This window comes from Oncorhynchus gorbuscha, linkage group LG08, assembly GCF_021184085.1.
Source record: "Oncorhynchus gorbuscha isolate QuinsamMale2020 ecotype Even-year linkage group LG08, OgorEven_v1.0, whole genome shotgun sequence".
Classification (NCBI taxonomy): Eukaryota; Metazoa; Chordata; class Actinopteri; order Salmoniformes; family Salmonidae; genus Oncorhynchus; species Oncorhynchus gorbuscha.
In genome coordinates, this window is record NC_060180.1 from 12,801,463 (window position 1) to 12,814,424 (window position 12,962).

Sequence of the window (12,962 nt, forward strand, 5' to 3'; positions counted from 1 at the left end):
TCGTACTTGGCGACTTCAACCTCCCAACGTCTGCCTTCAATTAATTTCTTTTCAACTCTCTATTTCCCCTCCTTGCCTCATTTGACCTCAGCCTTCCCAATCCCCTCCAATTCACAAGGCAGACAATACGCTTGACCTCACCTTTACAAGAGGCTGTTCACCTACTAATCTCAATGCAACCCCCCTCCAGGTCTCTGATCACGACTTTGTTTACTTTTCTGTCTCCCTTTCCTCCAACCCTAGCCACTCAGCCCCTACCCCCTCCAGGTCTCACTTTCCTCCAACCTTAGCCACTCTGCCACTACCTAGATGGTCATGTGCCATAGCAATCTTCGGGCTCTTTCCCCCACTACTCTCTACTCTTATATCTCTCCCTTCTGCTAAATCCTTCTCCCTACGGTCTCCTGATTCTGCCTCTTTGACCCTACTGTCCTCCCTTTCCACATCATATAACTCACGCTGTCCCCTTTCCTCTTGGCCGGCTCGACCCTCTCCTCCTGCTTCATGTCTGAGTGACTCATTGAGAGCTTACAGAACAGGGCTGTGGGTAGCTGAGTGAAAATGAGGGAATTATGAGAAAACTACACTTCCAGAGGACCTATCATCCTTTTACTCCCAGCTCTCTATCTTCTCTTCCTCTGTATCCACTGCTAAAGCCACTTTATATCACTCTAACCCTAGGAAAATCTCATCCACCTTCTCCTCCCTCCTTATTCCTACACCCCCTTGCCCTCCCTTCTCCTTCGTTGTGGACGACTTTGTCAACCACTTTGAAAAGAAGGTTGACGACATTGGCTCCTCATTCACTCAGCCTATTGAATCCACTGGTCCCACACACAGAACTACCCTATGCCTTGACCTCTTTCTCCACTCTCTCTCCAGATGAAATCCTGTGACTGGTGAGGTCTGGCTGCCCGACAACCTGCCCGCTCGACCCCCTCCCCCCTCCTTTCTTTAGACCATCACTGGAGACCTTCTCCCATTCCTCACTTCCCTCATTAACTCTTCGATGACCGTTGGCTGCGTCCTCTCTGTCTTCAAAATGGCCAGAGTAACTTCCCTCCATAAGAAATCAACACTCGACTTATCTGACTTCAAAAACTATAGACACGTGTCCCTTGTTTCTTGTCTTTCCAAAACACTTGAGTGTGCTGTCCCTGATCAACTCTCTAATTATCTCTCTCAGAATGATCTTCTTGACCCGAACAAGTCAGGCTTCAAGATGGGTCACTCAAACAAGACTGCTCTTCTCTGTGTCACGGATGCTCTCCACACTGCCAAGGCTGACTCTGTCTCCTCTGTTCTCATCCTCCTAGATCTATCTGCTGCCTTCAACACCTTGAACCATCAGATCCTCCTCTCCACCCTCTCAGGGCTGGGCGTCTCAGGCTCTGCACACTCTTGAATTGCATCCTACCTGGCAGGCCACTCCTACCAGGTGAACTGGAAAGGATCTGTGTCCGCATCACATACTCCCACTACTGGTGTCCCCCAGTGCTTGGCCCTCCACTCTTCTCTATATACACCAAGTCACTCATCTCTGTCATCCTCACATGGTCTTTCCTATAATTTCTATGCAGATGACACTCAACTACTTTTCTCCTTCCACCCTTCTGACAGTCAGGTGGCGATAGCTACTTTATTGAGGAAAAATGTATTTACTATGCCTGTAATATACTATAAAACGTAATATTTTCACATAGGCCTACTTAAAATGTTTACTATATGGAATGCAGGTATGGGTATTCAGACATGGCCACTCACTCATACATATATAAATAAATTCATAAATTATGATTTTACAAAAAACAACATGCTTAACACGGCTCAAAGTAGCCTACACAGTTTGAACTTTATCATGTTTTTTTTTATTGTTTTCATACTAAACAAATCAACTCTTTCCACTGTCTGTGTAGTGTGAAGTTAGTGTCTTTTCATAAATTGGATACATTCATATAATGTTTATTTGAAAGAAAACATCTTTGAACTTGGCACTTAGAAAACAACCACAAGGAATTATCACCTTTATTAATTTAGAACAAAATTTACAAATCCATTCAAACAGTCATGTTTTAATACTTTTGTATCTGTTTTTTAAACTCAACTTAAAAAATTGAGAATATTCAAAATACACTTTATTTTTTATTTTTACCTCAACTCTTGATGTCCATAATTACAAATATGTACATGAAAGTCATTTTCCACAAATTGTTTTCCTACATATTTCTTCAGCGGTAAAAAAAACATTTTCTTGCCATCCATATTTACATTCCCTCTCACCATTCACTCTGTATAGCTCACCACAGCCGAGACTGAAGCCCCATTAATACCTGGTTTTAACATGCGTCCTGTGTCCTGATCTTGTCCACATTCTGATTGGACCCACATTTTCAGACATGCATCTCCACATGGTGTTAAAATGTGTCTCTTATCCATCCACTCTGTCTGCATTGTGACCAGACTTCCTGGACCCTCCATGTAAGCAAATTATATGACAGATATTCTTTCAAAATATATATATTTTTAATTCTAAGACACTGTCCAGATCTGTTTACATTTGTAACATATCCAGATCACGATCAGATCTCAATGTGTCTTTTAATCGTCTACACCTGTCTAAAAATGTAGGCACAATCAGAATGTGGACAACATCAGAACAAAGAATGCATGTTAGAACCAGATATGAATGGGGTTTAAGTGTCTGTGATTGGGCTGAGGCTGAGTGCTCAGATGGAAGTCCCGTGGTTTCCATCAATGGCTTCTGGAATGGGTCCTCCGGGCACTGACTGGTATGGCATTGGCGTCTTGACGGGGCTCTGTCGGAAGAGCCCCCCGTTGGGCGCCCTGTGTTTGCAGCGGATAGAGGGCATGGTGGCGCTGCTGAGGGGTAGGGGGAGGGTTCTGCCAGTGCCCCTGCCGAGTGTCCTTCCTGCCCCATGTCCCTCCTGGAGGAAGGTGGTCACAGAGAGCGACCCCCTGTGGTGGCCTGGGTAGTGGTCCCGTGAAGGCAAGCCTTCCAGGGACTGGCTGGGCTGCATGCTGCCGATGTCCAGGGCAGAGATCTCGATAGATTGGCCCGCCAGCTGCTTGTGGGCCATGTCCTCGTCTAGGAGGCTGTTCAAACGCTGGTGGACCTGCTCTAGATTCACCTCTTTGTCCTAGAGAGAGGGACAGAGAGAGAGAGGGACAGAGAGAGAGAGAGAGAGAGAGAGAGAGAGAGAGAGAGAGAGAGAGAGAGAGAGAGAGAGAGAGAGAGAGAGAGAGAGAGAGAGAGAGAGAGAGGGACAGAGAGAGAGAGGGACAGAGAGAGAGAGAGGGACAGAGAGAGAGAGGGACAGAGGGAGAGAGAGATACACAGGTTGTAAGGGATGAAAAGTGCAAGAAATGTGAAAATTGAGATGGGGTTGAGAAAAAAAGAAGCAGTGATCAGAAATTGTTTGATTTAACAACATGATTAATTATTCACATTGTTGACACTACATTTCCAATTTGAATATTATGAATTTGAATGTTGAATTACTTCAAATCCATATTATTCAACGTCAACACTATGCTACAACCACAAGCTAAGCTGCAAAATCAAGGCGTAATGGTACAACAAAAAAACAAATTATTTAATGTGTAATTTCTAAACATGTCTCCTCCAGTAGAAAGCCTTTCTTGAAATGCATGTATCTATGCACCACACTACTGCACGGAAAGAATCCTTATAAAATGACTGGTTCAGATGGTCATACTGTACAATGTCAATGCATCACACTTTATGGAACAGGAGAGACTACATGTAGGAGACAAGGACTTTCAATCATTTCAATAAATCATTTGTTGAAAGTCTGACTGTATTTTTTGTCATTCAATACTCCGTAATGTGTAATTTGGGGGTGAGAAGCAGCCACAAGTGCCAAAAGAAATGTTAAGGGTAATAGATTCTGCAGAGAAATCTACTGCACAGGAAAACACAGCCAAACATATGGCCTCTTGGCTCCTTCTCCTTCCTCTCATTGTTCCAACATTTCTCACGATGTTAAATCATACCAAAAAGACGAAACACCAAACAACAGGAGAGACCATGGAGTGAGATGACTGGTGAAGCGATACATATCTACTCCTATCCATTGCCCATGCCCCACCCAACCCTATCTGACCCCCCACTTCCCCAACCCCATACAGTGCCCCATATATCTCAGGTCTCTCCTGACCTGTGTCAAAAGTCTCTGCCTCCTCCCAGTCTCTCTCTCTGTCTGTCCACATGTCACGCCTGCCTTCCGGTGAAGCACTTGTAATACCATTATATGTCAATGGACCAGAAACCCTTTCCAGACTGTAGTCCTTAGTGACCTGCACAGGATCACAGACAATCATACAGTACGTAAATAACCAGCATGGCTGTGAATCCGGACATTGACATATAATTGCAATAAGACGTCACTCAGAATTACCAGGGATTATTATGTACCGGGGCGCAATGTACTGCAAATTGTTGTCATATTGCCTGCATATGCTGTCGCTGTCATAAGACTGAAAGAACACCTGCCATTGAAGGTCATGATAGGTTATGACATCTCATGGCAAATTTATAATGGCGTATTACACTATCGGACATTAAATGGGTAATGTTTAAAAGTCCCGTTTTATTTGAAGTGCATCTTTTGAAGGCTTCATAAAGCACCACAAACAGTATATCATGCTTGTAATGACTGAACACTCACACTTTGATACCAAGGTAAGTATATTGCTTTACTGAACAACTGCAGTGATACATATCAAACCTAGAGCCTCGTTTTTTAAACTCTCGCTCAGGGATCTTGAATGTGACCTTCTTATTAAAAAGGCCATGCTACATTACAATGCTCTATACAGATTCATAATGTGGCATAACTGTGTGACATAACCATCCATTTATTTGTTCACATTTATAAATCCTGTATAGAGCATGAAATACAGTTATAAATGATTTGTGACCCATTTATGTAGTAGTGCTTATAAAGCCTATATGAATGCTTTGTGAAGCCTTCACATGATGCACTTCAAATAAAGTGGGACCGTTTAGGTCATCACTCTTTAATCTAATACTCCATTAATAATATGTAGCAATCATGACAATATTCTTACATTAAGTGTTTTTTTTATGTTCTATTGTTGCATTATTGTATCGTCCAATCAAACAGACAAGTCAAAGCCAGCATCTTGTTTGCTCACACTTTAGTTTAGGGATCCATTTCAAGCCTTTGATCTCTGGACACCAAATCCACAGAGGCTGTTCAGTCTCTTGCAGGTGCTTTGATAAGGCTATTTGAAAGCAGTAAGACTTGAATGGATGAGCTAAAGGGAGCGTTTGCACGACTGAGGCAGCACATATCTACCCAGAAGTACAACGTTGTTGAATCAGTTGACCAACATAATTGTTGTCATTTTTCATTTTTTTTGCTGTCATTATTATTGCCATCCATGAAAATTATGATGATAATGAATTCTCACTTTTCAGCAGAAACAAGCAAAAACAAGCAATTAATTGCATGTTTACGTTTCTGAATAATCCCTCCAAGGCTCTTTTGCAATACAAAAAATGGAGAGAGGAAGCGCTTCAAACAGGCTACCCAAACTGACTTCTCTCCCACCCAAAGACAAGATGAAACGATCACATCAATTTGGACTATTGTTAGGGCACACCTATAACTGTGTGTACTGGAGCTCTACTAAATCGTGGCTGGTGTCTGTGCCTGGATCCATAAAGTAGAGTGTGGCAGTGGCATCTCTGGGCAGGACCGGGGGACCCGGGGGTCTGGGTCTCGGCCTGGGCCTGGGGAGGGGCAGCAGTGAGTCTGGGCCCTGGGTCGGGGCTGCTTTCTCGGTCACCTCTTTGGGCTGTTCTCGCCGGCAGTGGTTGCTGCTCCACCAGGTCTCCAGTGCGGCCACCAGGCAGGCCAGCAGCAGCCCTGCTGCCAGGATGCAGAACACCCCAGCGAAGCTGTGGAGCCTCAGAGCCCTGCCCTCTGGCTGGGCCTCTGAGTGGCTGTCCAGGTCACAGCGACCCTTCCTGGGCCACCATTTCTGCTTCAGGATGTCCAGGTCCCCTTTCTCCTGCAGTTCCAGGATCCTGACAAACACAGATAGAAGAGTTTTATTGTTCTTTGTCTGCACTGAAAGCACTTGGGTGAGTAGCACGCTAGAGCAAATTCCCTATTCAAACAGTTGTGATAGGATTAAATTAAATAGAGAGAATTACATTGGACTCAGTTGTGAAAATGACAGATTACTGGTAGAGGAGACCCACTGGGCACAGACGTCAATTCAATGTCTATTCCATGTTGCTTCAATGTCATTTCATTGAAATGATGTTTAAACAACGTAAATTCAACCAGTGTTTGCTCAGTAGGGATATTTAATTCATGTAAAATAATGCAATGTTTAGAAGTTACTGTGTAACCTACCTAGGGCTGTGGCAGTCATGAAATTTGGTCAGCCGGTGATTGTCAAGCAAATAACTGCCGGCCTCGAGGTAATTGACCGTTAATTAACATTAATACATTTAGCCACTGATGCAGACCGTTGGAACATCTACATTTTAAAAAGCCTACACCATTCACAATAAATCTATTATTTATTTTTGACAGTTCAAAAGAAACATGATATGAATAAAATGTAGTCTATTTCGGAATAACAGAATAGCAAGTCACGAGTTGTCCTTATGTTAGGCCCTAATCTGGCAATGCCATTTGGCTGTGGGCTACACTAGTTCATTTACCAGACAAGATTTACTTTGAATTCCGTGGCATTATGTTATATTATTTTATAGCATGAAAAGCATTGAACATAGCTGAATCAATTAGAAAGGATATTTTCTCCAAATGATTTCTGAGGAAGTGCACATATGCGGTGGCTATTCTGTGTTGAGCGGTTAACAAACAAACAGGTCCTCCTTTATGCTTAATTTAGAGTTGTTTAGTTGTGATACAAACGTTGGGCTACTTGTTTTGATTTTTAAAACATTCTAAGGCTGCATGACGTGACTCTAATGATGATTTGAATAAAGTGACTTAAAAGAAATGAGCTCTGCTTTGTTTCTTACGTAGGCTGCACACACCTCATCAGTCTCTCATTCCCAAGTTGACAAGCACTTAATAATATTCTTACCTGGCCTTGAATTTTCTGGCGGCATGCCCCTTGAGTGGCTGTAATGCCCCCTAAAAAATCCACGCCTTTAGAGGCCAAAGTGGCCATTGTACCCTAGGGCTGAATATAATAATTATAATTCCCTTCTCCAGGCTGCCAATCGCTGTGCTCCGAAGCACCTCTCACTCACATGGCCCTCTCAGATATCTCAATTCCTATTAGCCAATGCCCGTCATGTGATCGGGTCCTTCTCACAGGCATCTGAGATCTTAAGTACACTACAAGTGAAGACAGACACATCGGGGATGCAACTGCAGCATCCATCTTATTGAATTCCAAGGCGCATATTGAAGATGTTAGAAGAACTGTCCACATTCACTTTTTGTCAGCCAACAAGATGAGTCGGCCCAAATTAATACAACCACTCGCATCCAAAAAAACATTTTAAAAGCAACGAGACTGATGCAACAGATCAGACTGTTTATCTTAAAATGTTGATAAACTAGTAGGTTATTTCTTCACAACTATAAGCACAGCAATGCTCATCAGGCAGTAGGCTATAAGCCCAAATGTTCCAAAGTGCAATCAATTAGAGGGAAATCACTCAAAAGTGACCGCAAATGCGATTATGCATGTAAAGCTTTATTATAAAGGTGCATTTTTATGGTGAAAAGGATTTTCCCCTAACTTGAAACTCACGCGCCACCTATGGATGCCAGTTAGGCTCTACACAGGTAGTAAAGTCGATTCAAGTGCTTAATTTTCAGAAGTTATTGGCCACTTTAGTTGTGATACAAACCGTATTAAAACATATAGGCCTATGGGCTAGGCTACATAAGGTGTGTGACTATGATTTGAAAAAGTAGCAAAAAAAGTCATGTACTCTTTATTGCCTCACGCTGGACATAATTCACAAGACATAATAGCCATCATTTAAATGAAAGGCTACATCCTTCAAGTGAAAGGCTAAAATTGTAAGCCATCAGACTATTCTTTAATTAATGTACTAAATAATATATGTGTGGAATTAGTTTTGATTTAGAATGGACCATTTTCATGCACCTGTCTCGGAACAGGGGCAGGGGGAAAAATACTGTCATCTATGTACTTAAATAGCAAATGGAGGGCACTTAACCTGTTGTTAATTTTCATGCCAGCCAGGTAGAATATATTCCTGTTGTAAAGTGAAGCAATGTGCTAATATTAAGAAAGTTGAGAAATAAATATTGTAGGCCTAGACTATAGAAAGCTGATGGGATCCTCGTCTTTTTAATAGAGGCCATCAAACTCTGTTTTCTCACGCAACTGCATTGCCTATAGAAATGTTGCATGAGCATAGGCTCTCATGAAGTGTTTCATTTGATTTTCGATTGTTTTCATTGATGTCAGAGTGATTGGTGGGACAATAGAGTGCTGAGTACCAGGTAGTTAGTAGGTAGGCTACTATGACCATCAGCAGCATCAGAGCTTGGAGAAACCTAGTTACCATGACTAAACGTTCACATGGAATTTGACTGCGGTCATGACTGCCTTTGTGGCGGTAATACGGTCACCGTAACAGCCCTTAACCTACCCCTAAACTGTACCCAGTGTAAAAAACATGTTGTGTTATATCATACTGGCCATATGAGAAGATTAATAACAGTCCTAAATGTTTTAGCATGGTCAATGTTTATGTTAAGCTTGCATTCAATTTCCCCTCCCTGTTGCTCACAACAAACGCCCGTCCCCTCTGTCACAAGGGGAGTTATTGCTGATTTAAGGTGAAATTACCAACCCTATTACGGTCAACCATGTCACTTTAATAGTTGTCTTTTATAGTATTTTTTATACCTCTGGAGATGGGAAAATATGTTTGTTATGAAGTTGAACATATACTCTTTATGATAGAATATTCAAATTTGGTGAAATAAATAGATGTTTCTGATACAATTACACTACCAATATACTACCTAAAAGGCACTGAATTTGTGGAATGACACAGATAAGTGTGCATATACAGTTCAGTAGCTTATGTGGTGTGTGTGGATGTGAAGGGGGATAAATAAAGATCCTGTGTGAAGCCATCACCTTGGGTGGGAGAGATGAACTGTCTTTCTTCACGTTTCAGCCACTTTGCCATTATTCTCTTATATCCATTCTCAACTATACTGTAAGCTTACTAATGGGCTCTCTGTAGTCTTTCATCATCAGGCTGGCAGTGCTTGTTTAACTCGTTTCAAAACCAATTCATTTGAAAGAGTCACCATTTTCCAGGCCACCGTCTTAGTTTAAAACATTTCTAGCCTATCTAGTTTAAAACATTTCTAGCCTATCTAGTTTAAAACATTTCTAGCCTATCTAGTTTAAAACATTTCTAGCCTATCTAGTTTAAAAATTTCTAGCCTATCTAGTTTAAAACATTTCTAGCCTATCTACCTCTGGGTAACAGGGTTGGTGTGTTATTCTCAATCCACTCAGTTTCTCACCACAACGACACCAGAAATTTGCACAAAAAAAGTTGCACCAGCCCCTGGCTTTTACACTATGACTTGACTATAAGATGTTCAATGTTAATTTTTAAAGAAGCGTTCTAGCTGTCCTGGTAGACTTCCAGTCATTGTGCTAATGCTAGTCAGAAATGGCTCTCGAAACTACCTTTAACTTACTTCAAACTGCAAGCAGAAACATACCCTATTTATCTATCAGTTCAGGGCTTAATTGCCAAAATCTTGCACTATCCCTTTAAGTTTACGTAACAGGGTTGCCCTTAAACCTGAGGGACAAATGTACATTTATTATTAATCACATAAAATAAATAATCATCTTTAGAAATAAATTAGGCAATTCCCCAAAATAACTAGGGCTTTACAATGATGGCTCCTGAGTTACGTAGCGGTCTAAGGCACTGCATTTTTTTTTGTCTTACTGTAATGTTATATTATGCTATTATATTATGCTCTGTTATGTAGAATACTATCATTATGTGATCTTACAGACATTAAATCAGCATTGACCTAACTTTGTTTATTGAGTATCATTCTCCATTCATCGCTGAAATTCACCAGAGTGCCTTGTTCTCTCGGAAGCTGAACAAGTAGACTGTGTGTGAAGTTGAGAATTCCGAACATGCAGTGCAGAAGCTTAGGATTTTTTGCAATCAAAAAGGGTTCCACTCCACAGCCACTCCTTTAAATTAAATGAGTTTACCAGTTTGGCATGTCCCACATCATGTTTGTCCAACTTCTCGGAAGATTTGAATCCACATTTCCACCATCATTTATTTAACTAGGCATGTCAGTTAACATAATCTCCGCTCAAATTTGCTCACAGTACATAACTAAAACAACACTGTACATTGAAACAACACTGTACTCCTGAGGTGCTGACCTGTTGCACCCTCTACAACCACTGTGATTATTATTATCTGACACTGCAGGTCACCTATGATTGTTTGAACATCTTGGCCATGTTCTGTTATACTCTCCACCCGGCACAGCCCAAAGAGGACTGGCCACCCCTCAGAGCCTGGTTCATCTCTAGGTTTCTTCCTAGGTTCTGGTCTTTCTAGGGAGTTTTTTCCTAGCCACCGTGCTTATACATCTACATTGTTTGCTGTTTGGGGTTTTAGGCTGGGTTTCTGTACAGTACTTTGTGACATTGGCTGATGTAAAAAGGGCTTTATAAATACATTCAATTGATTGACTGTACATAACTCAAGATCTAAATGCCTAATCCAATGAAACTGATTAAAATCAAATCGTTGGCATGAAGATGCTGCGTGGATTTTTCACTGGAAAAACTTGACAGAAACATGATACGGATTTAAAGAAACTTGATACAGATTGCAGACTTGCTCTGGCTTCCAGGGGGGCGAGACAGGGAATGGGGTGGTTTCCTTCAGAACTGCAGTCTCTGTCTTTATTTGAATGAAAAACTACCATTGGAATTTGTGACATGGTTTAGCTTTGTTATAGCATAGATGTATGTAATCCAACTGTTAAATTGAGTGTTTATGGAAAACTACACATATAATGTCACAAGGACATCAAATGCACCAATCTACAGTACAGCAACAGAAATACTGTAGGTGGTTGTTAGGGTGGGTTGGCTGGAAGGGGGCACTCACTTCTGGGAGAAGAGGTCTCTGTAGGGGCTGCCATGCTGCAGGGCCAGGCCATAGCCCTTACTGCTCATACTGTTGCCGGTCACCGTCAGGGTGCAGTCATCATCTGTCAGAGCAGCATACTCTACCACAGCCATGTCCCACAGGAAGGCAAAGGAATCTCTCTTCGCCTGGGGAAGGATATACACAGGGGTTACATTGAGGGGAGATCGGACTAAATGGGGGAAACAGAAATGTACACAGAAACACACATGCATCACCAGCCTTAAGCACAAACTTAACCAGAGTCTATTTTCAAGTCCATGACAGTCAGTCATAGCCAGTCAGTGCTGTTCACTTTGGCATTAGCTAATGTGAACAAAGTAGTTTTCAGTAGGAGTGATCATGGCACATCTGCGTTGTCAGGGTACAAAGCGGTAGTCTGGCCAGATCGCTTGACCATGAAATTTATCCAGACTAACAAGAACAGCAACAGAATCTCTTAAATTCTTGCTGAGTGTGAATTTGTTTTGCTCTGTTTATCCTGGCGCTTTCCCAATAGTCCCAGATATTTCAAGGTAATGTCATTATTTCCCAAATAGAACCCTAAGCAGCCTGTCTGTAGACATATTTGTTGAACTGCACAAGGTCCTGAAGGAAAACTCCAAAACTAAACTCCAAAAGAAAGTAAAAAAAAGTAATTTCCCATCGGATTCTTAAATCTTCTCATTTACCATTCGCACTGAACAGTATCTCAGTTCAAATCACTAAGATACCTTTTGGTTTAATGGCTATACAGATGTAGGATCATAATTTGAAACAGTTTGCTACAGCAGGAAAATAATCCCGCAGTAACAGGAAATGTGAACCAGTGGAGGCTGCTGAGGGGGTTAACGGCTCATAATAATGGCCAGAGCGGAGCGGATGGAATGGCAGCAAACAACCACGTGTTTGATGAATTTAATACCATTCCACTGATTCCGCTCCAGTCATTACCACGAGCCCGTTCTCCCTAATTAAGGTGCCACCAACCTCCTGTGATGTGAACTATTATGTGGATTACAATTAATGGACATTTTTTGTAGGGGTTGATACATTTTTTGGTTGGCAAACTTAAGAAGTATTTTTAAACCTTGAACACACTACACGTTTTTCTGCTGGTTTAGTTCATGGAAGATACCTCAGGATACTCTGTCTGTGTCCTGCTGGGAGTGTGTGTGTGTGTGTGTGTATTTTTATTACTGTGATTATTCTGAATTACCATTCACACTGAACTTCATCTCAGTTCAAATGACTCTTATACATTTGGTTAAATTACTCTACTCTTGTCAACACAAATATCAATAATTTAATTTTAGGCACAAAAAACACTAAGCAATTTCCCTCACTAAGAATCTGGTTTAATTTACCATTACACCAAGTATCTGTGGTCCTTCTGTAGCTCAGTTGGTAGAGCATGGCGCTTGTAAAGCCAGGGTAGTGTGTTCGATCCCCGGGACCACCCATATGTAGAATGTATGCACACATGACTGTAAGTCGCTTTGGATAAAAGTGTCTGCTAAAATGGCATATATTATAACACTACGGGTTTTGGTTGAACAAATTCCAATTAGCAGCTCAAAACATCCTGATGTTTAATGACAAGTGTGTGTGACTAGACTCTGTTATAACTCATTTGTTTAATTACTAAAACATTTCTAAGGTTGATTTGTCTGTGTACTGCTGTATGTTTGTGCTAGGCTTTGAGATATTCATTTCAGCTGAA

At 41.5% G+C, this 12,962-nt stretch overlaps 1 protein-coding gene across 1 annotated transcript in view; it reads right to left on the reverse strand.

The window, feature by feature from the left end:
- Positions 1-2,011: 2,011 nt before the first annotated feature.
- The window catches only part of LOC124041217 (glutamate receptor ionotropic, delta-1-like), a 379,802-nt gene continuing 368,851 nt past the window's right edge, over positions 2,012-12,962 (reverse strand). Inside the window, exons 14-16 of the mRNA XM_046358554.1 lie at positions 11,222-11,388; positions 5,857-6,097; positions 2,012-3,158 (exon numbers count right to left, since the gene is read on the reverse strand). Coding sequence (XP_046214510.1) covers positions 2,727-3,158; positions 5,857-6,097; positions 11,222-11,388 — 840 coding nt within the window. The 3' untranslated portion in view covers positions 2,012-2,726. The remainder of the gene's footprint in view (positions 3,159-5,856; positions 6,098-11,221; positions 11,389-12,962) is intronic.